The sequence below is a fragment of the Labrus bergylta genome, chromosome 13 (genome assembly GCF_963930695.1).
Source record: "Labrus bergylta chromosome 13, fLabBer1.1, whole genome shotgun sequence".
In the NCBI taxonomy this organism is placed as follows: Eukaryota; Metazoa; Chordata; class Actinopteri; order Labriformes; family Labridae; genus Labrus; species Labrus bergylta.
Window position 1 is genome coordinate 20,991,049 of NC_089207.1, and position 27,788 is coordinate 21,018,836.

Genomic DNA, 27,788 nt, shown 5'->3' on the forward strand with positions numbered 1-27,788 from the left:
TTCTCACCGAATTATCGACAGATAATCTGACATTAATCATGACGTGTATCTCGAGGTTGAAGTGATTAAATCACATGAAATATTAAATTAAAAACGCTTTACTTTTACTAAATGATTCTTATTTATGATGTGGGCTTGAAGATGAACAGTTATTTTAGAATCGAATCAAAGTTTCCTTCAGATTAAAATGAATTACTTCAATATGTTAAAATATACGTGTCAGTTTTATCTTAATTTATGTGAAATCCTTCCATAGTGAGTGACAGATTATTTTTCATAAATTTGATATTCATTGACCTTAAAAATGCCGATATGTAACTTTCATTTATTCTGCAGGTTTAGGCCTTTATCCTGGTTTTTATTTCATTATCGTGTGAAATAAACTCTCCTCTCATTGGTCAGTTTCTCTTGACGTGTCAGTATTCATGTTTATGGTATGATGAGTCTCTTTCATATTCCTGTGAGGACTCTCGTGCTTCTTTAACATCCTGCACGTGCTTTTGTTCAGTTTTTTTTTTTTTGCACGGTTTTGATTTGTGTGAATGCGCGCGTGCTGCAGGAGTATTTCAGTTCTTAGGAGGCATGTTGGTCCAAAAAGAAAGACAGAACGGTTACAATGAAAATCTAGAGGCTGTTCTCGTCGTGTTTCTGAAGCACAGAGAAGAAGTGAAGGAGGAGAGAAAGTGCCAGAGACATCAGAAACATCCGCTGCTGGACGGATCCTCACTGCGAGAGGAAGAGGAGGTGGAGGAAGATGAGGTGGAGGGTTTGACTCTCAGCTCACAGAAACAGAAATTAACACGATGAGGGATGTTTCTGTTTTTACAGTTTGTGAACGTGTCAGGCTCTGTTTCCCGGGAAATTCTTTGGTTTTTGGCGGCAGATTCAGTCTCAGTGAGTCCGTGTGTCTGTCTGTCTGTCTGTCTGCTGCGGAGAGGAGGAGGGGGTCCACTCTGCTCCCCCTCCCCGTCATTAAATTAGATATCATATATTTACAATAGTACACAGTGTGTGGAGGAGTCCTGTATCCGTGCCGTGCCGTGCCGCTCCTCAGTCGCTGTCCTCCTTGTCCTCCTGGATGGTGGTGGTGGAATGGTTGTACAGTCCCTGCGCCATCAGCTGCAGCGCCAGACCGTTCTTGAAGCCGCTCGCCTTCTTGATCTTGGCGCGCTTGTTCTGGAACCAGATCTTGATCTGGGACTCGTTCAGGTTCAGTTCCTGGGCCAGAGACTGCCTCCGCTGCTCCGTGATGTACCGGTTCACCTGGAACTCCGTCTTCAGCCGCTGCAGCTGCTCCGCCGTGAACGCGGTGCGCGGCCGCTTGTCCTCTTTGCCGCTTTTCGACTTTTTCAGTTTCCGGGTCCTTGGGCCTGCAGTAAGGACGAAGACACGAGAGCGGAAATATGAATATTCAGCGCATACTGACACATCACCGATTAACCGATTAGGTTGTTAGTTGTTGAAGAAATCCAGCTTTTTGTGCGCAGGCCTGGCTCTGATCTCTAAAACACCCAGCTGTGCTTATTGTATGATATTTATTCATTGGCTTCCTATTTACATATCTTATCTTATTCATACTGATATTAATATAACCCTGATGATATGCTGAAGGCCCTGAGGAGCAGCTGTGAAACCTCGAGTTTCCTCAGGGGGGTCAATGATGTCCTCCTGATGTGACTGTGGTGTTTCTGAAAATAGTTGTTTTCTTTTAATCGTCATCACTTTAATTTAAATAAATAATGTGAACATTATTATTTATTATTTATTATTTATTCCTGTGTGATGTGTTTCTGTACAGCCCTGTCAGCTGTGAGGCCTCGCAGCAGGCTGCACGCGAATCTGCACTTTAAATGAAGCTGATTGATGGATCAGATCGATGAGCATGGAGAGCTACTTTTTCTACACCAATCAGAGCAACGTCAGCCTGCACGCCAACACACACGGGCGCGCACACACACACACACACACGTGCAAAGTCACGTAAGCACACACACACACACACACACACACACACACACACACACACACGCACACAAACACGCACACAAACACGCACACAAAGACAATAAGAGTGAAGCTATAATGAATAAAAACAATAATAACAGTTTTTCTGTGTCAGTCTGCAGCAGGTGATTCTGTTCGTTCAAAACAACAACAATAACAACAACAACAACAATAATGATAATGATGATGAAGTCAGAAGTGCTTCATAAAAAGAGAAGAAATACAGAATTCAGATTTGATCAGGTTAACAAAATTAAAGCAGAGCAAACAGGAGCACGAGTAAGGAGGAAACAAAGACTATAACAATAACAAAATAAAAGCCGCCTGATGAAAGTGTTTAAAGTGCTCAGATAATAATCATAATTATAAATAATAATAATAAGAAGAGTGGGGATCACAGGGGAATATATATTATGAAAAGGTAAAATTATCAGTTTCATGATTTGAGCTTCATAAACACACACACACACACACACACACACACACACACACACTGCGTTAAACACGATAATACAAATATCATTTTAATCTAATTTCTGGAAGATTTAGTCACGTTTTTTCAAAATAATGAACCTAACATGTACTAACAAATAGGTCTATATATTTAACTTGATTAAAATAAAGAAACGAAATGTTTGAAATGTGAAACCTTGTCGCAGAAGAAAGTCGATTTATTGCACAGTCAAATGTTTTTTATTCCGGATGTCTCCTGTTCCACATTTCTTTTAAAATGACACAATAGTAAACTAATTAAATAATCATCCTGTGATGTTTTATTTTGGTGAGCGCTTCATGATGATGTTATGATATTTTGAGGAGTGAGCGCAGAAACACAAAAACCCTCCAAACTCATGAACTGCTTTTTAAATAGTCTACTCGTTTTTTAAACAGTATTTTTTTCTTAGGAATTTAATTATAGATAAATAATGTTGTTGTCGCTGCTGTGGATAAATACTGAGCGTCAGAGAGGAGTCAGGACGTTAAATTAATAAATGCTCCATCACACAGATTCCTCCTGAGGAGTCAGAGCATGCGCAGAAGCTCTCAAATGTTTACATGTTAAAAATGATCACGTCTTGATTTAAAATATAGAAATATAAATGAGATGCCCTGAAGCCTTTCTTACGTGCGTATGTTTTCTGCAAGTGTTTCAAAGATTTATTATTCAGATATAAAAAGGATCGAAGCTCTTTAACTTGCTGAGCGAATCATCAAAACTTGTCAAAATAAAATATAAATTAAACTTTTGATGTGTCTTACTAATCCTCTAGTGCATTAGATGCTTTAATTAAAATAAGTTTGATTTTATTCTGAAGGGTTGTGGGGAAGTGCTTGACTCCGCTCTGTGTTGGTGTGAAGAGAGTGAGTCAAATCAGTCAGAACTTTAATCAATTCAAAATGTCTCCTGCAGCCTTTATTTAACTTCAATCTCTTTGTGTTTGATTTCTGCACGAGCTCATATCCGGTCCGGCACGTTACACTACACACACACACACACACACACTTTTACAAAAACACACTTACATGAATGGACATTATTTACTACCGAGAGTCACACACACATCCACACATTCATGATCCTGTAGCTTCGATGCAAATAGCTGATCAGTTATTCGATTAACCGGACAGCTGGATGAACCTGCAGCTTCATATTAACACAAAAATATATATATATATTTAAATCTTCAATTATTATTTTTTTCATTTTAAATTAATAAAGAAATAAATAAAAACGTGTAGTTTTGAAGTCATTAGTATCATTATTTAATCAGTTTATAAACATCTGAACAAACCTAAAAACACTGACAGAGAGGAAGGCGTAAAAGCAAGTTTTTTAAAATTACATTTAAATAAAATAATCTACAGGATTTAAACGAAGTTTAACTGTTATGCACGTGCACACCTTTTATGTAAATACTGTAAAACTCTACCTCATGTATGTAAACAATCAGAGACATAATTACCATCAATCTCATCTCATCATGTTGTTGTCTTATTTAGCCTCTTTATATTATTCTCTGCTTATTATGTTTATATTTAATGTTGTACTTTTGTACATTGAAAGCACAGCTACCGAAGATTCCTTGTGTGTGTGTGTGCGCGCGCGTGTGTGTGTGTGTGTGTGTGTATACCTGGCAAATAAAGCTGATTCTGAATCTGTAAACATTTTATAATGACGAGTTTAAAACGTTTCAGACGTTGGATTGAAACGCGTTTGTTTGTTTATTTTTTACTTTGATTTAAAAGTGTGAGGTTTGAACGTGTTCCCTTTTAGATTCTGTATTTGTAGTCCTTTAAAAAAATCTAGTTTCACTTTTATATTTTCCGAACAAAATAATTCAGTTAAATTAAAATGTGTAGAGAAATAAAGTGTAGATGACAGCTGTCAGAAATGTAATTTAATATATTCCCCTTTAAAATAAACCATAATAACCCACGTGCCTGACGGATAAATTAAGTTAGACTTTAATTTTAATTATTATTTTTAATAAAAGTAAAAGAAATAGAAAATAGATAATAAAATGAATACAATTGGGTGATCTGTGAATTTTTAAACACAGATGATTTCAGCTTTACTTTCTTTTCAGACCCTATATTAAAATATAAGATGAATAATTAAAGTGTTCAGTGATTCATAAAATAAAATATGACGTGATATAAAATGTGTTGAATATCTCCTCTCTAAAAACACTCAACTCAGCTGTCTCTTGAAACTCTTGCCTTACCAGATGAAGGCCTGTCCGAGTACCGGGTGCAGTAGACCCAGGCGGGCCACAGCAGCGGCTGGCTCTCCGGTGTGGGAGCCGCGGAGCCGTTCAGCACCACCAGCGAGGAGGAGGTGTTCTCCCCGGCCCCGCCGCCCGTCCTCTCCTCGGCTTTCACTCCACTGCTCCCGGTGGAGCCGGCGGTCGCGGCGGCTGCTCCGCCGCTGCTCTTTTTGGGACTCGTCCGAGAAGTGCTGGAGGAGGAGGAAGAGGAGGAGGAGCTGTCCGTGCTGCAGTTCGAGTCCTGACACGGAGTCCCGGGAAGGCTCGGCCTGCTGACCGCCGGGTGAACGCGCTCCCGGCCGGAGGTGTGCGCCCTTTCCCGCGGGCCCAGGCCGAGCTCCTTCTTACAGCCAAAGTCCGGCCGCAGGATGTTGTCGATGAAGAAGTTTGTGGTTCTGTGGGCCTGCTGTGCGACCTGCAGCGGCAGGATGGGCGGGGAGGGCATGCTGGGGGCCGGGGACACGCTCTCTGCCTCGCTGCTGTCCGAACTGTTCGGGTCCCGCTGCTCCTCCATCGCGGCTGCTCTGAAGAACGTGGCTCGTGCGCTCTCAATCCAATTTGTGCGCCTGCGTTTGTATCCAAAATGTGGCACGAGGACTAAAACTAACACATGTTGGTTTTGTCTCCGGAATGCTGCAGCCTGCTGGAGTTATTCGGTGGACATCCTGCCTGCGTAAAGGCGCTCCAGCGCGTCATGGCCGCTGACTGACTCCACCACTATGATGGCTGCTCCTCTCACAGCTCGAGCTTTTCACCGCTGTATGACAGTCGGATCTTCACAAAGTCCTCACATCACATTACTACGCGCGCACACACACTCACACTCATACACACACTCCAACCGGAGGCGCATGAATAACATCCAAAGCGCAGCGGGCCAATCAGCGCCCGGGACACTTTTGGACATGGGGTGACGACGTCCAATAATGTCAGGCGTCTCTGAGCCAAAAGGGGAGCCGAGGAGCAGCGACACACACAAACCAAACAAGAGATTATCACTGCTCGGCGCGCTCTGCCTTGTTACGGTGTATCTGTTACATCTCATACAGCTGAGGCAGAGCCGAGAGCACCAAGACACACACACACACACACACACACACACACACACACACACACACACACACACACACACACACACACACACACACACACACACACACACACACACACACACACACACACACACACACACACACACACACACACACACACACACACACACACACACACACACACACCATCCGCGTGGCCGTCTGCTGCTGCTTTCTGGGAGGAATTCAACTTCTGGCCTCCAGATCTCTGAACTGAAGCTGCTCAGGGAGACCCAAACAACAAAATTTGGATTCAAGAAGTAGCAAAAAAATATTGTGAAATGGTTTCACATCAACTTAATCGTCCCGTATCAAAGGAATCTAACAATAACTGCTTTGATGAAGCGAGAAGGGCGTTCACTGCGCGCGCACTGGGGCGCACAAACCGGCTCTCTGAGTCTGATGTTTAATCCTGACTCTCCCTGCACATCTTCACGCGCTCTCATCCACGCGCTCCGACGCACTCCCTCCTCTCTGAGGTGTTTCAGCCTCCATTGTCAGCTTCTTATTGTCTTCCTGCAGGCCGAGCTGTGTGTGTGTGTGTGTGTGTGTGTGTGTGTGTGTGTGTGTGTGTGTGTGTGTGTGTGTGTGTGTGTGTGTGTGTGTGTGTTCTGTTATCAGTGTGTGAGGGACAGAGAGGCTGCCGGAGGATAATTTATAGGTTTTAATTACTCCAAATTCCGCCTGATCAGCCGGACGTTCATCACCTGGCTGCGGGAGAAAAAAGCTGCTCAAAGGCTCTGTCACCGTCCGCGCGCCAAACACTCCATCACAGCGCGCGCAGAGAGGGCCGATAGGATAATAAATGCAACGTGAGAGACAGGCGCGTGCAGGCAGAGGAGCTGTTTTGTTGAAGGTGTTAATAGAAAAGAGAGAGAGATAGGGAGAGGGAGAGAGACTGTGTGTGATGGAACAACTTCATTCATATTAAAGCTTTTTGTTTGATTTGTTCTCTGACTGAATCTGGAGGCACGTGCGCCAAGATGAAGCACATACCTGGGATGTATTACAGACAAACCCCCACCATTTAAAATAATAAATACAACCCACTCCTATGACCTATTTACTGATTTACAACTGAATATAATGGCGCTAAAATGTCCACGCTTTAGTACCAGTTTTCTAAGATTCTCGAGTAAATCATTTTAAGAAAAGGCTTTTACTTTGGTAGTTTTTGTGATTTTTAGATAACTGACTTTAAATCAAGAACCATTCCTGCAGGATGTCACACTGTTTACAAAACGAACAGAGTGATTATTTAAAGCCCTTAGAGGTGCCTTTACATGTCCTTATAATAATCTGAGAATAAATTTTAGTGTTGTATTCTAATATTCTTTCTCAGATTTTTATTATTTTTTCAGAACAAAGAAATGGTTTAAAATAACTCTATATCATATTTATCATCATGCAGGTAACGTGACGCCTGCAGGACTCTTTTTTTATAAGCGATCCACAGCAGGTTGTCCTTGCGCTGCTTTCACCTTTCATATCGGTTTTTTTTTTATTCTAAGTAAAGCTCAGTCTCAGTCAGACACACACACACACACACACACACCTGAGGTAAAGGTTCAGTCTGAGATCTCGTCCTGAGTCAGGATACAAAAGGAGAATAATCCATAAATATCCATGAATATTAATTTAATTACACCAGTCAGATTGTTAAATTAGAGGCTTTTATTTTGACATCTTTTTAGACATTTTTAATGAGGGGGGAAATTCAAAACAGAACAATTAACCTTCATTGTTCCGCCTCACGTGCACACTGACGTAGAATAATTTTTATATTTGTATCATCATAAATCACAGTTTGTTTTTCATCCCGTTAATGGCTCCATGTCATATGATGATTTTATTTTAATTTGTGCTTTATTAAAAAACACTATAGCTTCCATGAAGCTCACGAAGGTTTGGACGGAACTATACACGGAGTCCATGTTTGTCCGGGGTCTTTATTTAAAGTCTCACGCGGTGTCAGAGGGGAGGAGGAGGAGGAGGACAAAAAGAAACATCAGAAAATGAACTTTTCACTCAATAAATAATAAACGTTGATTTGTGTTCTCGGGATTACTGAACTTGAAATGTTGATGATCATGATTTAATAAAGGTTGTAGTTTATTCTCTCCTCCCTAAGGCCCAACTAGAGACAAGAGGTGGACATCAGAAATACCTATAAACTCTTTATTCAGCTCATCAGTTTCATGCTCTGTTCTGAAACTTTGTTTAATTACATTTTCCATATTTTAAAATAAATTCAAACCGTCCCGTTTTTAAATCAGGGTTTTATTTCCCTTTATAATAAAATACATATTACAGATTAATACTCTTATAGAAAAAACACAGAGGTTGGTTAGGATCAGAGGTTACCCTAACCCCAACCCTAACCCATAATAATAATAATTCAGATACTCAGATGACGGCAGCTCCTCAGCTAAGGGGAAACTTCTTACTCATTTGAATTAAATCATATTTATTATTAAAGCCTCTGAATGAAATGAGCTGAAGCTGTGAGGGTTGAAAACACACAAGAAGAAGAAGAAGAAGAAGAAGAAGAAGCTGCAGGAGCACATTATGGCGACCGTGGAGTGTGAAGAGGAGCCAACAGGAGGTACAGCACTTACATTTAAAAAAATCATCATCTTATTATTTTATCTGACACCAACACACAAAAGAGACAGTTTGACAAACTCGTGAAAAAGAGATGTGAGATGTTAGTCTGCTCTTTAACCTCAGACTGAAACAGAAACACACAAATGAAAATATAAATGTCAGGAAGCGTTTACTATTCTAATTATGAATCAAAGCTGGATTAAATTAAACACATTTAAAACACAACGTGTTTTTAAAGCGTGGCAGCAGCAGCAAGTGCTGACTCTCTGATCCCTCTCCACTTTTATTCTCACTCAGGAGCTGCACACCGAAATGCTTACAAACCTTTGAACCAGTCAGAAACCAGAGGGATTGTTATATCACAGCGACATCTAGTGGTCAATAATGGTAACAACACGTGTAACATCAAACCTCAAAGTGTGTGGATTAGAAAAAAGGATTTGAATCTCCATTCATGCAGAGGAGCTACTACTTCATTAATAAAAACGTACTCTGCAAATAATCTGATTCTGATATTTTGATTTATTATATTAAATACTGACAAAGATGAGACACATTCAGCCCTCATTTCAGTTTATTCTCTACAGGATAAATTAGAAAATTAACTGCTTTGTGAAAAGTCTCCAGAAGGATTTTAAAGATTTTATTTTTCTTCATACGAGAATTATTTATCACAAACGTGACGTCACGCTCTGTATGGACGTTTTAACTCGGCTTTGACTGCATGAACAGTTGAAGCATGTGTGTAAGATTTAGTGCCATCTAGTGGTGAGAGAGCAGATTGCAACCTGCTGCGAACCACTCCCCTCACCCTCCCTTTTAAAAAATAAAGTATACTGTATAAATATTGTGCAAAGAGAAATATTAAATAGTTGAAGACAAAAACTATTTATTTATTTTTGGAAATCCGTAGTTTTTACAAGTCTTTGGATCTTTAGAGTACTTACTTGTTTGGTTTTCACAACACAGAAAATCACATCAAAATATAATTCATCAAGAAGCGTTGACTGCTCGAGTGAGTGTGGGGGACAGGGAGCGAATCATCTGCCTATTTTCTGATCTCGTCCTGTGTGTTGGGAAGGTTTTGGGGTATTTATTCAGGAGAGAATAACAAAATATAGTCTGGTGTGTGGTACGGACAGTGGCCCAGAGTCTGAGGACGGGAGGTTTTTAGGATGTGGTGTGTTGGTATAGGGATCTGTTATTTAGACAGAGTATTTTAAAGTTGATGTAGGATCTAATTGGGAGCCTGTGAAGGTGGATGAGGGTTTGGGTGATGTGCTGCCAGGTCTTTATGTGGGTGAGGACTCTGGCAGAAGAGTTTTAGACGTATTGGAGCCTGTCCAGGGCTTTGCTGGTTACCATATACAGTCAACCTAAAAGAAGCTGCATATACTTTGGTGCCTAAGTCAAACTTATGCACTAGGGTTTGAGGATTTGCAGACAGGTTTGGGAAATTTTAGCTTCCGTATGACCTGTGTTTGTTGTCTGATCACCTGTTTCTGTCTCGATTTTAAAAACCTTAAATAAAAAGAGAATTTGAAAACAAAAACCTCCAGTTAGTTCAGACTTGAAAAGTCACGTCTTGAAAACTAAGATCCAAGCGCTGTTGAAAAATGAAGCCGATGTTGAAGTGCAAAATCCTGCAGTTCCTCAAGTGTCCACTAGAGGCTGGCTGCAGAAGCACAGGAAGTCACATACACACCCATTCAAAAAGCCTGTTTTTACAGCAGAGATTAACATGTTTACAGCCTGGTTAAATACATCTGATTAGCTCATGTCTTGATCAGCACACACTGTATAAGGATAAGAGTTATTAACAATAAGGCGTGTAGCTGACCTGATTGACAGGCCGCCGCGGTGAAACGGTTTGTCAAGAGGTTTCAAGCCTGCCTCAGCTCCAGCTCTCAGCCTGTCGTTGACTGAAAGTCAGGCTGAGACAGCATTTCCAGCATGGAGACCACCATCGATGGGACTCCAGTGCCCCCTGCAGGAACAGATGGGTGACATCACCCAGGATCTGCCCATTATGATTTACAGTCTATGCTTTGATCAAAACAACAACCTACTGCGCAGGTACAGTATCATCCCTCAAAACTCGTCTAACCTAATCAGTATTCCTCAACTCAAAAACTTTCTTCTATTCCTGATTTAAACTATGAAAAGATTAAAGGAGAGAGCATTGAACCCTGAGGAACCCGACTGAAACAGATGTGGTCACATAGTCACCCGCAGAAGGTGAGATGTATCTGTTTAACATACAAAATCTCGCCTGTGTTACAAAGATGATCGGGAAAGAGTGTCTTGCATTGCTGGTTCACATGACAGAATATTAAAAAGAAACACAAACGTGTGGAATTAAGCGTCCTTGAAATCAAAGTGAGTGAGAGTTACTGTTTTAATAAAATAAATGTGTGGACATATAATTGGTTTTAAAATGTTGAATGTGGCACTTTTAAAAAGGAAGTAAAACCTGAATCATAACACGATCTGTGTTGATTATCACCATACATCTCTCTGTGTGGAGAGAATCATAGTGAGTTTTCATTGCTGGTTGTTTCTCCCCACACAGGGTTAAAAAGGCTCATTTAGAGCTTCATCAACACCGTGGAAGAACAAGAGCGGTTTCCTTCCTCTTCTTCATGATGATCAACTTTCACTCCATTTCTTCCCACTTATGTTTTCCTCGTTTGAGTTCACTTTTAGCACACTTCACTTGGAAATCTGAGCGGTCAACTCGAAGAGGTTCACTGGAAAAGTTTCACTTCCTACATCGTAGAGAAAACAACACAGAGGTTGTTCTTTAGAAAGACAGGACAAAGCAAACCAAACTAATTTAGGGAATAAAATGAAAAATGAAAGCTAACAGAAATGGAAACTTAAAGTATGGTGGCCTGAAGGGGAACTGCAAAAATATCAAAATATCACTTAAAGAAAAAATAATTAATAGTGTTTTCACAAAGATTTTTTGAGTTTCATTGAAGCGCCAATATGTAACTCTGACACCTAGTGTTTAAAATGGCAGTCTAGATTCTAAACATTAGAGAGCTGCTCCCCCCGCCCCCTCCTCTCTAGAGTCGACGCTCACGCAGGTTGCCATGTGGTGGACACTGAAGCTTCAGTGTTTAGCCATTGCTGCAACACCTGTTGGTTTGCTGTGACCGGAACACAGTAAACAAAAGGGACCCTTTAGAGTCGGATCAGGACCTTTGGCACCCCAACAGAAGGACGTACTACAAAAAAGTAGGACGTACAGATCCCTTATTAAGTTACCTTTCCCAACTTTTGACCAAAGGGACCCTTTGTTTGTTGTGGAAACGCAAGCAAGATCAGGGTTTACCCTACTGAATTGTACCAAACTGTACTGAACCAGAACGGACCGCTTGGTGGAAACGGAGCTTTATTGTTCACTTAAATTCAGTCTATGATGCAGAAGTTGTCTAAACCTGTATATTCTTTTTTCCTCTCTAATCTTAAGCTTTCTCTTCTCCTGTAGACGGATGTGTGATATCCTGTGTAGCTGCTTTAGCACAGATTTAACCAGCAGCAGTGAGGAAACCGAGAAAGGAAAGTGATGGAAAAATACTGAGTGTGAAACTGAGTGCTGTGTTCATACAATGAGTAAGTGTCTTGTTCTTTTAGAGGTCTTATTAGTGGGAGTAAGCAGGTGTCCTTGGGATGGTGGGAAGCTGGTGCAACTGGGCCCCTCAGAGAAGAGATAACTTCTCTGTTGCTAAGTTGCATGACATACATTAAGTGTTATCTGTATTGTGTTTAACTACTGAGACTTCTCTCAATTCGGGGAGCTCCTCTCCCATAACTCTGTTGTGTGAGATTCTGTCCACTGCTTGAGTGAAGAGACGCTGACTTCAAAAATCTTCATTGGGAGTGTGGAGTTATTTTTTCACCCACAAAAAGTCACTCTAACTTTGACTAAAAAGCTGAACTTCATTTTCAAGCATTTTCTCCAGTTTTGCAATCCTCTGTGGTAACTTCCTTTTCTCTAAAACTGGATTTTTTTTAGCCACCTCAGCTAAACATCACACACATTTCCTCCCCCGGCTGTAATAAAAAACCCTGCTGTATTTATTGTACATACGGTCTGTTGCAATCAGGGGATGGCACTGCTTACGATAATCACGCAGTGCCTCTGTGAGTATAAAGGCTCCTGCATCAGGAAGTGAAGGTGAATCTGCGGGGCATGGACACATCGATGGACGACATGAATGATCGAGTGTCGTTCACTCAGACTAACCCGCTGTTTGACATGTCGCTGAGCAGGAGTGAACTCTACAGCTTCCAGCCTGACGGTGAGTAAAAAGACCGACCACGATCATTCAGAACTGTGAGAGGAAACATGGCAGCAACATTTACAGATTTAAGGTAGACTTCTGTGGAAAAGCTAAAAGTAACAATTCAGACTTACCTGCTTCAACGTTTAGAACCCCAAAGACTTCAAAGACTCATACCTGTGCAGGTGAGCCTTCAGTGAAATTCTTACTCAAGGCGTTATTGTTTGGTCACCCTCTTTGAATGCAACTACTGTAAAAAAAAAAAAAAAAAAATACTGGAATAATCTTCTAGCAGCCCCCCCTATGGACCGGCGGTGCCCCTTCAGCATTTTTCTATCCTGCCTAAGCCACAGGCCGACCCTGATCACAGATCACATTTTATTTGATAAATTGATGCAAACTAAATGAGCCAGAGTTCGAGGTGAGTCAAGGAACATGTTAGAGTGTTTCACAGGTCGAGAAGTCTTTGTTAGAAAACAACTGAAATGTTTTCTCTCTATCATGAGCGTTAAATTAAAGCAACGAATGCAGTAAATTGATTTCCAGCTGCTTTGAGTGAAAATAAAATGTATGTTAATTTTTCACTTCTATTCATCGTTTGTTTACTCGTGTGGGTCCTGGGGGGGTGGTCAGGATGCACCACTGGATTAAAGTAGGCGTTTTGGAGGAGACCTTAATGTAAATCTTTTAATGGGTCGTGTGGGTAATGGAGGTGTGGTGTAAGATCTCAGGGGGACGCTGAGGCTGTAGTGGAGGGGCCCGATGTGAGATCTCTTCATGGGGCCTAGAAATCCTGGAGACGCCCCTGATGTGGAAGTACCAAACAAAGAACAGAGAGACAGGGACAGATGGAGAGGCAGAGTGGTGTGTTGAGAAGTTTCTTGAAGGAGTCCAGAGGTGGGGCATTGAGGATGTCTGATGGGAGGGGGTTCCAGAGGGTGGGGGGCTGTGACCCTGAAGGCCCTGTCTCTGTATGTGCAGAGTCTGGTGTGTGGTATAGACAGCAGGGCAGTGTCAGAGGACCGGAGGTTTGGGAAGTGGGCGGTCGGAGAGGTACTGAGGAGCGAGGAGGGGCGAGGAGGGATTTATAAGAGAGGAGGAGTGTTTTGTTATGAACCAGTGTCTTTTCTTTTCAATCCCAGTCGGAAAGTTCCTCTAAATTTTTCTTCGATGACTTTGACAGACGTTGGGATAATGCAAGCAACCCTTAGCAGAGCAATGACAGTAATTGTTGTCGTATGGGCCCCTGTTAGGGAGGTTTCCTACTGTCATTGCAAAAGGTGCACAACAAAAATCATTGTTTTTTGGGCTGTATATGCTTTTGTTGTAGAGATAGGTCAGTGGATAGAGTCGGAAATCAGGGTGAGAGAGAGAGGGGAATGACATGCAGGAAAGGTTTCAGATTTGAACCTGGTTGGCCGCTTGGAGGACTATAGCCTCAGTACATGGGGCGTGAGCACTAACCACTATACCGGCGCCCCAAAATGCGCACATTTTAAGCCACTGCTACGGTTAAAAGTTTGTGAGCCCTCGGGGGACCCTTACTAACCTGCATGGGGACTCAAGAAGTCGCCTCCCTTGACCAGCAACACCTCTGGCAGGTCTTGGTGCAGGTGAGGACTCTGACCTCTGGCAGGTCTTGGTGCAGGTGAGGACTCTTGCAGACAGTTTTGAGCTTGAAAAGAAAAACAACTTAAAGATGAAACCCTTGAACTGGGAGAAAAATTTAATATTTCATCACAGAATCAGAGTCGGTTTCTTCAGCTGCGGGGGTGTCAGTTTCAACACTTCCTCAATCAGGGTTTTTTTTTAGAGCAGAACAAGAAACAAAGACGAGTCTATTATTATCATCAGTCACACGTTTGTTATTCAGCTGTGACAGGTTTGAAATCTTCTCTTAGTGTCACACAGACCGTGATGGGAAGGAGGAGACATTTATGACTTGTAGAGATGAGTTCAGAACAAACGACTTGTCTGACAATCTGAAGAGGAAAAGAGAAAAAAGAAGATAAGAAAGTCTAAGTCTCACAGCATCAGAGAAACAAGCTCTCCATGGAAGTTAGTCTCATTAATTACATGTAATTAATAAGGTGCAAGTCTGTCTCCTTTCCCTCACTATTAACCCCTGAGATTATATGAAAAGTCAGCTATGACCACTAGGTGGCAGTGTTACACCCCTGAATAAGGAGAGAAATAATCAAGAGTGATTCAGTTGTGTTTCCTCATCAAGAGCGTTTAGTGTAATGAATTACACTAAACGCATGTTTACAGAAATATAACAATGTACAAAAGTACACATTTACAACATCTTTCACATTTCAGACTGAATAGAGGTGGAGGTAGGATATACACGTTTTCCTTTTACAAACAATAACAAACAGTATTTTCCTGCAATAAATCTTTTCCTCACACATTTCTTTTAAGCATCAAATATGTCTTAAACTCGTATTGAGCTGTACGCAGCTACGGGTTGTGCTGTGGCTCTGAGCACGGTCTCGTATGCTAGCAAACTTAATGTTCTGAAACTTAACTTTAAACTTACTCAAACATCGAAATTACTTAGTCATGAAACTCTTTACTTGTTACTAAGTTATTTCAGACATGTTAGCTGTGTTTATGACCATAAACATACCTGAATACGGAGAGAAATAATCACGAAAGTGATTCAGTTGTGTTTCCTCATCAAGAGCGTTTAGTGTAATGAGGAAAACACCGCGATTTCTCCTGGTATGTGGGCGGAGACAAAAGCAATTGCTCCCAGATAATCTAACTCAGACAAGTCAGTAGATCACAGATACACATCAACAAATCTTACTTTTAACAATAAAGAATGAACTAAATCATGTCTATTAAATATTTCAGCATCTTTAACCTTTTCTTTTAACATAAAACTGATATTTAAGCATTTTAACTTATTCATACTTTTTAATCACTCTCTATGTAACTTCTTGTGACTATGCAATGTTTTTAACCACAATCAATTATTTAACCCTGTAACAGATCATGAACTCTGTGTTTTATTCTTAACTGTAAGTGCATTCCTTTTTAACATGTCACAGCAGCAGTGTGACAGTAGATTCTCTGAGGGGAACGTGGGCGTCATTAAGGACTATTTTAGCTTCACTAACTACCGATCTGCATGGACAGTGAGAGGCTTAAAGAGGTCAAAAAGCTGAGGTGACATTTGAAGCATGAAGATCAACTTCTCATAAAGGTGATCTTCATACTACAGGTGTCGCTGCAGAGCGTTTTCACCTGTTCAGTTTTAAATAGAAGTACAGAAACATCTCTGCAGAGGTGATATATACAAAACCATTTAAAGAACTACACACTGCTGCAGTGCAACACATGACACACACATGTAAAGTTTGAACACATGCACAGCTAAAGAGAGAATGAATTAGTTTGTCTTAACTGTGGTAGAGAGGATTGCCCAGCAGACCAATAAATCCTGACACAGAGGCTGTAAAGAATATGCACAACTCAACTCAAACATTTAAAATACATCGTATTTAAGTGAAGGGCTAAATGAAACAGATATATTTATGAATATTTTCATCAACAAACATAGCAACAAAAAGCTTGTAAAACACCTATTCTCAAGGTAAACTCATGCACACTGTCCCTAACTTGCAAACCGTTGGGCGGGAATTTAACTGTAAGTTTTTGAGTTTTTGACACATTGCTCTCCTATGCACCCGATTTTTTAAATGGATGTGTGAAGGTTTTTTTTTTTTTTATCTTAAAAACACCTATTCTATCATTTCTGTGATGAGTTATTTATAAATATATAGATAGCATTTTATCCATGTTTGATCGTTGACACTTTTTGGATCAATGAAATAATTTTATGAAAAAGGAAAACTCCAGTAAATATTATGACCTGTATCAAAACCAGAAGAATTGAAATTTGCATGTATTTTTAAAAAGCCTTTTTCACAACAGACATTTTGAATAGTCCTAATAACACTATTAGGTGTCACTGATCATGTAAATCAGTGGCTCCAATATATTAAAGTGTGCCCAAAAGTCAAGACTAGGACCATGAGACTGAAGCAGCTGAAGGGAATGAAGCCAGGGGCGTGTCCAGAGGGACTGACCACCAATCCGATGTCTGACTGAACACTCTAAAACCTTCACAAGGGACGAAGTCGACCTCCATCATCAAGACTTTTATTTGACTTTTCTGCAGACAAATCAACCAAACCGTTACTCGTACAGCCTCAGGATTTCCGTCTGTGATTGATGGCTGACATTTTCCTCTGGTCGTCCAAATGTTTGACGCTCTGAGCTGAAATACCAGCTGATACAAATGCTGTTAGAAAGCGTGACTATCAGCTGATACTTGTTGTCCCCTGAAATGACATTCCCCATGAAGTTTTGCAGATCCCATTTTGAGATGTTTGAAAATGTGTCTCCTGTTTTTGTGTTTTCAGATCTGAAGCCGGCGCGGACCCGGAGACATTGGTGCTTTTACTTCATTATAGTTTACCTCATCCTGCAGACTGGCCTCAATGCATTTCTCATTTATAAAGGTACGACTGCATGCAGATCAAGAGAATTCAGAACTACACTAGATTAACATACTGTACCTCACCGTAAACCATATTTAACATTGGTGTCTTTCTCCCAGTGTTCACTTTGGAGTCTTCGCTTTCTAAGCCTCAGTTGGGGAAGCAGACGTCCAATCACATTCCTCAGGACGGAGGTGTGGGCGACAACTTCCAGATTCTGCTTCACAACAACAGCCAAGAAACAAAGAACCTGAGGGCCAACGTGTCGGCCCTGCAGAGCCAGGTCCTCCCGCTCTTTATATCTTACTGTAGTGCAGTTCCTTTTTCGTGAACATCAGATTCCTTTTTTTCCCGAGGGATGTGAAAATCCATGAATCGCATGTCTGTAGGATAAGTATAGATAGGAAAGGGGAACCTGGAATCTGTAAACCTAGGCTCTAGTTTTACATGCTTAGGCGTCTGAATGAAAAATCTGTATTTAAAGATGTAGAAGAAGAATCTGAGACTTCAGTTTGATGACATGGCAGCCTTTGAATCATGTTGTACTTCAAATTTAATTTTCATGCATGTATTCTGGTCAGCGTTGCTTTAACGTCACAGTTTGTGTTTTTCTCGTGGTTGCCATGCCAACAGGTGAACGGCCTCTGTGGGAAGGACGGTCAGCTGCACCAACTCACGTCTAATCTGAACCTGCTCAACACCAGCACACTCAAGCTGGAGGGCAAACTGAGCGACATCAGCCTCAAACCAGGTACGAGAAATATCTTAAAGTCTGGGCCGAGTATTGAGGGTGAAGCCGTCACCTTCTGCAGTCAGTTTTGTTTTTATGCGTTTATCTTCAGGTCCTCCTGGTCCAGCTGGGATACGGGGACTTCCAGGAGAGAAGGGACCCAAAGGTGAGCCAACCTGAAGCAGTTTAAAGTTTGAAGATAAGGCGTCAAGTTTAAGTTGACATTTAAAAAATATAAACGGAAAGTCTTGGTTGTACTTCTCATTATTACAAAGCTGTGTTAAATAGTTGGTTCTGATTGGCTAATTATCCCAAGCAACCGAACCGACTGACATACATTGATAACACACCGTCAAGAAGAAGACCACACCGTTAGTATGAAGAGCAAACGGTTACTAGGGGTGGGGCTTTGATCACAGACGTTGGCGGACTAAGGCCCCGTGTCCACCTTGCGTATTTTCTGGTCAGTAAAGTGCTGGCTGTGAACAAAAGCGCTGCACGTCCGTCTCTATGACAACAGTCTGTTGACAACGGCGGCTGTATGACCAACACTGCTCCGTTACTTTTTACTGCATGTTTAATATTTGAGATCACTTTTTACCTGATCAGACACGGAGCGAGGAGGATGAGGGTACAAGACCCGATTCTTAAGCGGCAAAAATGGTGAATATTGTACATTTGGAAAAGAGCACCAGTGATGTCAACAGCGCCTTTCTGAAAAGTGGCCGCACAAAAAGTACAAGTATGTGTAAAGATTTCCTGGTAGTAAATCATAGTAATGTTGTAATGTCTGTTAGTCTGTACTTACTGTGCTTTTCTTTCTGTTTCTTTAACAATTTTACAGTGTCTTTGAGTATTTGAAAAGCGCTTATAAATAAAATGTATTATTATTATTATTGTTATTAATAATAAAAGAGCTCCCCTCAAACCCCAGGACTTAAAACCAACACCAGGATAAAACTTTGCAGTTAAAGGTTCGTTACGTTAGCATAAAGGTGCATACGTGCAGCAGGAGACATTAGCTTTCAGCTGCAGGTCCGGTGATGATCCCGCCGTTGATGACCTGTCATCTCCTGTCAGACGGCTGATGAGAACCAGCTGATGGATGAGCTGCAGCCATTATTTCCCATCCCAACTTAGTCAATGCTCTGACATTTCCTGTGTGAGATCTTTATCAGGGCGGGACTTTTACTGCGGCCCACAAATCACCTGAAGGCTGAGGCAGATGTTTTCAAATAGATCAACCCCCCCACCCCCCCCCGAACCCCTCCCTCAAAGTGTGTGATGACAGACAACTCCAGGATATTTAAATTTGACAAACTTACCAAAACTGTGGCTGTGGTTACTGCGTCTGTGAGGACGTCAACACGGCTCCTGTTTGTACGCTTTATTCACTCGGCCTTTTCAGACTGCTTTTTTTTTTTTTTTTAGCAAAATTGCTGTAACTAAGCCCCGCCTTCATCACGTCTTTCTACATTTATATTGATTCTGCTACGCCGTGACATCGGTGTCCCAGTCTGTGAGGTCACATTGCCTTGCAGAAGCACGTCACAGCAGGAGCTCCACATACACATACAGTCACACATACACACACACAGCGCTGAATCAGGCTACAGTAGATAACAAACCTGCTGTTTGCTTTTTTCCAGGTGACAGTGGTGTTATTGGACCCAAAGGGGGCGAAGGACCCAAAGGAGAGAAAGGAGATGTTGGTAGGTTTCATAACAACAGAATAATGAGGAAAAAGAAAAGTCAAAGGCGTGTGCATCTCTCCTTTGTGAGGTCAAAACCTACAATCCCAATCAAAGCACAAGTTATTTCCCTGCTTTGCCAGCTTCATGCTTCAAATCAAAAACAGTTTGTTTTTTGTTTGTGGCAGAGGCCGAGGAAACAAGATAGCGGCTTGAGCTGAAAGCTCTGTTTCACATGAGGTGGGCACTGATCACAAATGTGACTTCAATAACCGTAAATCTGTTAACAAAGATTTTTACTTCCATAGCAGTAAAGCAACTGAAGTTAACCTTAACAGTAACCGGTGTTATGGTTTGAAGAGCGACCGACTTTCAGCCAGAGAGAGAGAAAGAGGACTGGTAGGAAAGAAAAGTAAAGAAGAACAAGATGTAAAGGAAAAAGGAAAAAGGAAAAAGGAAAAACCAAAGACCAAAAGTAGAACTCGAGCAGCGAACACAAACAGGAGCAGATTCTCATGAGAGTAATTTTCCTCCTTCACTCGTAGAGATAATGTAAACCGCTAAGATCGCAGCGTTGTGAGAAACTGAACCGTCGTGGAAAACGACTCTTCTGAAGTATCAACAAAGAGAGAAAACACTGAACCAATAATTCAAATGCAGCACCTCAATGTAGCAGAACACAGGATCTCCACATCAGAAGATACTTTACAGGCGACGGTGTCTACATCGAGCTGAAAAATTATTTTTGTTTTTCAGGCCCACCTGGACCCGCTGGACCTCCTGGATCATCCGGTGAGTACCCACTGATCCATCTGTTTCATGGTATCTGTTATCATCTGTTAAAGTACCCCGGCCTCGCTGTGTGTTCGTGGAGACAGCCAGTCACAAAAACTGTATCGTCAGATGTCCAATTGTTTATTCTTTTGCACACTTTTATCGAGTGTACAGAGGCTATTGTTCTACAAGCAGACGGCCATGGGTTCAAATCCGACCTGTGGTCTCTTCCCTGCATGTCATTCCCCACCCTCTCTCTCACCCTGGTTTCACTGTCCTGTCTCTAATTAATTACAAAAAAGGCCCAAAAATAAACCTTAAAACAATATTTGACTCACCTCAAGCGTGACTTTGGACGAATGGATTGAAACTTGGCACAGCCTTTACATTCCTCTCGTTCTGCAAGAATGAGAATAATAATATGCATCACAGAGTATCGAAGAAACACTGACAATTATTAAAATATAACGGAAGTGTCAGACACTAAAGAAACACATTAATTAAACACAAAATTAATCTGATAAAATAGATGTTAGTGAAGTGAGAAAAAACATTTAATCATGTGCACGAAGTGAGCATGCAGCCAAATGCGGGGGTGGGGGGGCTGGAGATGATCCCGGCTGTCATTGGGTGAAAGGTGGGGTACACACTGGACTGCCTGAATATATATTAAATAAAACAGGATTCTCTTTAGGTGAAGTTTTTTTCTACTGGAATCATGTCTGTCACTGTGTGTGCAGCACCCATTATGAATCACACGCTGACCTCCCTGGTTTCACATCATGTTACAGGTTTAGGGAAAACTCCAAATAATGTGTTTGAAATCTTAAATAAAATCATGTATCAGCAGATTTAAAGAAATAGCTCAGTTTCTCTTCCTTTTTTAACTTCCGTTCATATTGCTGACACATGACTATATCATGTGACGAGTTAAATAATTTCACAAGCATGCTCTGAAAAGACATGAAGACATGTCGGGGTTATTAGCGTAGCATTCAGCTATAACTATACTTACCTCTCTGACTGAGAGTAAAGGTGAAACAGTCCTGAAAAATAGGGAGACATAATTTCAAATGTGACACAGTGATGTTTCCTCAGCAGCACTGTGCAAGCGGACTCCTGTTTTAACACTTTAATATAATTAGAGCAGTGAGTGTGGCGAGCGGACGTGCAGACATCAATGCGCACTCATCGAACATTGAAGCTGTTTTGACAGCAACATTGTGTTAACAAAGACTACAGTCTGCAGTGTAGAGCACACTTTACTCTGGTAAATGAAGTTACAATAGAACAGGTGAACGATTTAAGTGTTTGTTTCATCTTTCTCCTCTGTGCATAATGACACACTCAATCAGTCTCGCTCGTCCGTCCACTATTTCTCCCTATAAGGTTGTTCCGTTTTGTAGTTATTAAAAGAATAATCATCTAAAATTCCAAAATATAGGAAAACATCTAGTTATGCTGCTCTGTCCTGGATGATCAAACGTCATTGGTTTGGCAGGGTAAAGCGGTAATCGCAAAGTGAAAGTCCTTCTTTTTCTGTGGACTAAAAAGACAATTCGAACTGAACTTTCGTAGATCATATTGCATATTTCGTTTGTTTGGGACTTTTTGTTCATTGTGTATTCATATAGGGATTAATTAAAGGGATATTTTTGTTAGGGTAGCAGCGTATGGATCAACAACGGACGCGTTTCAGCACAGAGCCTTTATCAACGCTTTGTTTGTCATCTATTTTCTTTTTGCGCTCGTGCACCTGAAGTTTTATTTCTGTTTGAGTGTGCTCCTTTTCTGTTTTGAATTAGGCCTATCCTAGAACCCACAATACGACAAGAAACATTTACAAAAATGTGGACTGCAAAACGATTATTGATTACTTTTTTACTATTACTATTTGTTGTAACCGTTTATTATTTAATAAACTCGTTTGCACCTCTAGTCTGTACTTTGTCGAAAAAGTGAAGAAAAGAAATGAAGAAAACCGATGGTACTAAAGAAGCTTCACAGAAACTACTCATTTTGGACACCCAAAACGGATTTTAACACCATAACTACAAAATGACATCATAACTTATTCCACTTGTTTTGCCTCTTGGTATCTAAGGAAGCCAAGGACCAGGTGCAAAGGGAGAAAAAGGAGACTCCGGGGTCCAAGGTAAAGGTCTCGACAATGATCAAGAGTTCTAAGCACTTCCTGGAAAATTATTGTTCACGTCTAACATAATTTGTCGTTTGTATTCCAGGCCTGAAAGGTGACGTGGGGGAAATTGGTCATTCAGGTACCTTAGAAATGTTCTGACTTGCTGTTTGTTAAACATATTCACACAGCACACTTTCTAACATCTTTATATTCAGATTCAGAAACATAAACACGAATTTATGAGCAACTAAAAAAACATTTGAAGGTGAATATCGGGAGTTTTTTTGCCAGATATGAGAGCAGTTATCAGGTCAAACCAACAGGTGTTGCAGCGATGGAAGCGGGCAAGAGAAGTGGTTCAGATAGAAGTGATTGTACCCGACCTAAAAAGCCTCTGTATGTTTCTAATAAGCTCCACGAGCAGAAACGTGCTCAAACTAGGATCAATATTGGAGATGCTTTTGAAAAATGGAGAGAGGTTAGAACACAGAAAGGTTTACAGACTGATGCAGAGCTGGATAAACACTGAAGCTTCAGAGTCCAGTTCAGATAAAGTAAAATAACTTACCACCTGGAAATGTCGATCATAGAGTCTATTGGGCGCCCCTCTAACCAGCGTTCGTAAACATTATGTCCGCTGTTGTCCCAGTGTTTTTACACCCAGAAAAGTCCTCTTCATTTTCCTTTGGTGTCTTTCATTGACAAACTTTGGTTTTCACAGCAATAATGCATGCAACACTTTACTGGGCAATGAGAGTGAGTGCTGTCAGATGGGGCCCCCTTAGGGAGGTTTCCTACTGTTGTTGCAAAATTTTGCACATTGATCCACTGCTGTGGTTTAAAGTATCTAGTAGCTCAATATGCTGGTGTGAGCAGTGTCACATTGTGTACTGTAATGTCTGTATTCGATATATTAATTTGAATTTTGTTCATTTGTTTGTGCACTTCCAGGAATACCCGGGATTCCTGGGCTCAAGGGAGAAAAGGGAGACACAGGAAATGATGGTCAACAAGGACTTCCAGGTCAGCTTCATCTTTATGGTTTGATTCTCGTATCCCGATAAAACCTGATCCTTACATCATCTTTTCTTTTTCTCATTAGGTTTAATTGGACCTCCTGGTTTCAATGGAACTGACGGTGAGTGTACATAGAGTTTTTAAAGCTTTCGTTTGATCTCTGCATGTGACCTGAGTTTAAACAGATGTTTTTGCATAAATAAATGAAGTCTTAACATGTTAAAGAGACTTGGTTTAATGATTGCACGACGCCAGGCTCCAGATGAGCTCCCAGAGGGATGGGACCAGTTTTTGGCTGCGTCTCTGTCCATGATTTTTTCCCTGAGGTTTATCAGCCTCATGTTTAATTTGAATTGGATTAATGGAACCTGTATGTGCAGATAAAAGGCGAAGCTGGTGATATTATTGATCTAACAAGTAAATAGATGGCTCAACATAACTTAAAGTGGAAGAGGAGAATGGCTTCACAAAGAAGGCACATACAGAAATAGATCCCCAGTTCACCCCTAGGTGGCTTGTTTGAAATATTTTAGATTTGTTGTAAACAGGTCACTACACCAATGAGTTAAGTTGTATGTATAACGGTATGATTTGAATTTGTTAACTGCCTGTTTAGTCTAAAGCTGTCTTTGACCGTGTTCCCTCCACAGGTTCTCCTGGACCAGCAGGCCCTAAAGGAGACATAGAGTGTAAGTCTGCAGAGGACTGACCGCACAGAAACACAACGAGAGAGTTATGATGACCCAAAACTCAAAGGTCACTTTAAGTGCAAACACCTGAAGGGATGGTAACGTGTCTTAAAGGATCAATCAGTAAGATGTGAGAGTGAAATGATAAAGGTACCTTACTATATGATCAGACATTAAGGAAACATGCTATGTTGAAGTGCTGGCTTATCTGACAACAATGCAGCAGCCAGTATGTCCTCCTTCTAACTTTAGATTCTGGTCCTGAATGCTCTGGATTTGTTTGGACCAGAGAAGGTAGGCGGTTTTAAGGCACCCACACACGGCCGTTTTGGACGCCCCTCAGTTTGCCAGATATGAGAGCAGTTATCAGGTCAAACCAACAGGTGTTGTAGTGATGGAAGCCGGCAAGAGAACTGGTTCAGATAGAAATGATTGTACCCGACCTAAAAAGCCTCTGCATGTTTCTAATAAGCTCCACGAGCAGAAACGTGCTCAAACTAGGATCAATATTGGAAATGCTTTGGAAAAATGGAGAGAGGTTAGAACACAGAAAGGTTTACAGGAGGGGCAGGGGGAGACAGCATCTCTACAATGTTTAGAATTTGGACTGCAGTACCCATTTTAAACACTAGGGGTCAGAGTTACATATTGCTCCTTTAAGGTTGTGATATTCTATTCTGATCAATGGCAGTTTTCCCACACATTTAAACAGAGTTCTGATTTGAAAGCCAAACTTTTTAAGCGTCTCAGAGTTAAACTAAAAGCCGACTTTAAACAGCAGAATCTTTGTGTCACCACAGTGAATGTGCGTCTCGTGCCGGGGCCGAACCGGGGCCGCTTGGAGGTGAAGTACAAAGGCGTATGGGGCACGGTATGTGACGACAACTTCGACCCCACAGATGGAAAGGTGGTCTGTAAGATGCTGGGCTTCAAAAGTATTACTTCGACTTTCACTGCCAGCCCAGGTAACTATGCCCTCACTGAAGAAAATGCATTTGACGTGTGTTTTGATTTCATAGTTTGCACTGTGTCTACTCTGTTAACAAAGAGGAGGCAGAGCTCATGACCTAACATGTAGCCTTCCAAATGTTTTAAACTCTCTCATGTCTCACATCTTTGTATCGATGAATCTAGCGGCTGAGTTGTGCGTTTCACTGCTATCACAGGAACTACGGTTGCGAATTTTTACCAATATTGAGATATATACGTTTTTGCAATGTACACATTGCTCAGTCGGTAGAGTTGGTTGTCTCTCAACCTGAAGGTCAGGGGTTCGATCCCCAGCTCCTGCAGCCAAAAGTCCTTGGACAAGACGCTTAACCCCAAGTTGCTGCTTCTGCTGCTTCACTGAATGTGTATGAATGGCAGAGGTGTGGAGTCGAGTCACAGATTTGATGACTTTGGACTCGACTTGACAAAATCATGAAAGACACCTCGACTTGGACTTTAACACCAATGACTTGAAAACACTTGAGGTTCTAATGTGTTATTTTAGGGCCCTATAATTTCTTTGACGCGCAAAACACGGACGGAATCACAGAGTTTCTCAATGAAAATATGATAAACTTACTCTGTTAAAATGGCTTTTCATTTGGTGAACAGAGCTAATGACTTGATAAGGACTCAAAATTCAAAGGTCAGGACTTTTGACTCACCCCAAGACTAGCCTGTCACTACTTGGGACTTGACTCTGGACTTGAGACCAAAGACTTGAGACTTACTTGTGACTTGCAAAACAATGACTTTGTCAATGAATGAGTAAATACTGATGGTTACTCAGCAGACTCTACCATCAGGGTGTCAATGTGATGGTGTGGCCTGCGGTGTCAAAGAGCTTTGAGTAGTCAGAAGACTAGAAAAGAACTAAACAAGCTCAAGTCTATTCTATCATTTACATGGCAGAGTAAATGAAACAATGCTTTCTCACTCAGCATGTGTACATATTACCAAGGCTAACTCGGACTAATTGGGGCTAATTTAGAGGATTTAAAACATTGAATTGATTTATTTTGGATTCAGTTGCCAACACAGATATTCTTTGGAACATGAAGAACCGTTAGACACAGATAACTGTGAATTATAGCTTATATACACTCTTTAAATTTGTGTATTTATCACAATTCGTATCCTTATTATCGCCATACTGAATCATGTTATCGCACATCACATATTTGATCTCGTATCATGCAGACCCTACAACCAATCAGAGTCGAGTATTCTGTCCGGCCACGGTACAAGCTTTGTTATTGCAAACCTTAAAACTCACGGTTAACGTGTCTTACTCCTGCCCCCTCTGCAGGCTCGGGGGAGATCTGGCTGGATGACCTGCACTGTACGGGGACAGAAACAGATATCTTTAACTGTCCTCACCAGCCAATCGGCATCAACAACTGCCAGCACAACGAGGACGTTGGAGTGGGCTGTGTTTAAGCTGAAACCAAGAAAAAGAAAGTGATGTTTTATTGTGATCGTTTTGATAACATGCAGTGGGAGAAAATGACCGGCAGGAATCAAAAATAGATCTCACATTTACTCGACTGACTGCAGGGAGGAGAACAGTACTGATGCTAATTATACCCACAGCTGGATCTCATTTCATATTCATAAAACATAGAATATAAAATTATTTTTTATCGCTAAACACATTAGCTTTAATGACAGCGTACTGTAAACAGAATCATGCTGATTTCACTTTCTGCTATCAAACTCTGCAGCATCATTTCTCTGCTCTGCACTCAGCTGTTTGTTATATTCCACAAATGAGACACGAGCTGCAACCGTCTGCCTCTTTAGCTCAAATCATCATCTGTCGCTCCATCCTCATCAATCCTTCTCCTCCCCCCCTCGGCCCCTCTCCCCCTCAGCGACACACCACATCACCTCCCGTCCACCCAACATCACGATACACCACTCTGCATCGGTCAGCAGAGATGAGGAGGTCACATTGAAGGACTGGAAATGTTTCTGACACAGCTGGCATGTCACGTTTTTCCTGACGCCTCGGGAAGAAAAACTGTAGATCAGAGGAGGAGGAGGAGGAAGAAGAGAGGGAGGAGGAAGAAGAGGAGGGAGAGGAGGAGGAGGAAGAGGGAGGAAGAGGAGGAGGAGGAGTGTCTTTATTTTTTTACACAAACTGATCATGTGACTTTATATGCAAATTAACCCGGCGCCACACCCACCTTGATTTAAAGTTTAACATGTCCAGGTATAAAATCTCTTTCAGCCCATTGAGTTCTGGTTCCGTGTCGTTATTGTTTCTGTATTTGTGAATGATGATTTGAATCCGGTATTTGTGTGAAATCTGGATTTCTCCGGAGTCACTGCGATTTCATTCGTCCGCCACAGGAGGCGGTTTGGATCAGAGATGAATATTAAAAAAGTTCAATAAAAAATGAAAAGCAGGTTTTTAATCATGAGACGCTGAGCTGACTGATGAGCGAGGACAAATTGGAACGCGGACTGAGACATTTA

At 41.4% G+C, this 27,788-nt stretch overlaps 2 protein-coding genes and 1 long non-coding RNA gene across 3 annotated transcripts; 1 reads left to right on the forward strand and 2 right to left on the reverse strand.

The window, feature by feature from the left end:
• Positions 1 to 428: 428 nt before the first annotated feature.
• Positions 429 to 6,388, reverse strand: LOC109985173 (homeobox protein engrailed-1-B). The gene is made up of 2 exons (XM_020635458.3): positions 4,731 to 6,388; positions 429 to 1,370 (listed from the first exon to the last, which is right to left on the reverse strand). The coding sequence occupies exons 1-2, from the start codon at positions 5,284 to 5,286 to the stop codon at positions 1,051 to 1,053; spliced, it is 876 nt and encodes a 291-aa protein (XP_020491114.1). The 5' UTR covers positions 5,287 to 6,388; the 3' UTR covers positions 429 to 1,050.
• A 1,736-nt stretch (positions 6,389 to 8,124) lies between these two features.
• Positions 8,125 to 16,711, reverse strand: LOC136176978 (uncharacterized). The gene is made up of 4 exons (XR_010667663.1): positions 15,395 to 16,711; positions 14,676 to 14,744; positions 14,312 to 14,437; positions 8,125 to 11,238 (listed from the first exon to the last, which is right to left on the reverse strand). It is a non-coding gene; the product is annotated as an uncharacterized lncRNA (long non-coding RNA).
• Positions 12,581 to 27,548, forward strand: marco (macrophage receptor with collagenous structure). The gene is made up of 14 exons (XM_020635456.3): positions 12,581 to 12,780; positions 17,199 to 17,297; positions 17,396 to 17,559; positions 17,910 to 18,027; positions 18,119 to 18,172; positions 19,656 to 19,718; positions 20,454 to 20,489; positions 22,576 to 22,626; positions 22,715 to 22,750; positions 23,563 to 23,634; positions 23,714 to 23,749; positions 24,279 to 24,317; positions 25,118 to 25,282; positions 26,617 to 27,548. The coding sequence occupies exons 1-14, from the start codon at positions 12,672 to 12,674 to the stop codon at positions 26,745 to 26,747; spliced, it is 1,173 nt and encodes a 390-aa protein (XP_020491112.3). The 5' UTR covers positions 12,581 to 12,671; the 3' UTR covers positions 26,748 to 27,548.
• The last annotated feature ends 240 nt before the right edge of the window (positions 27,549 to 27,788 follow it).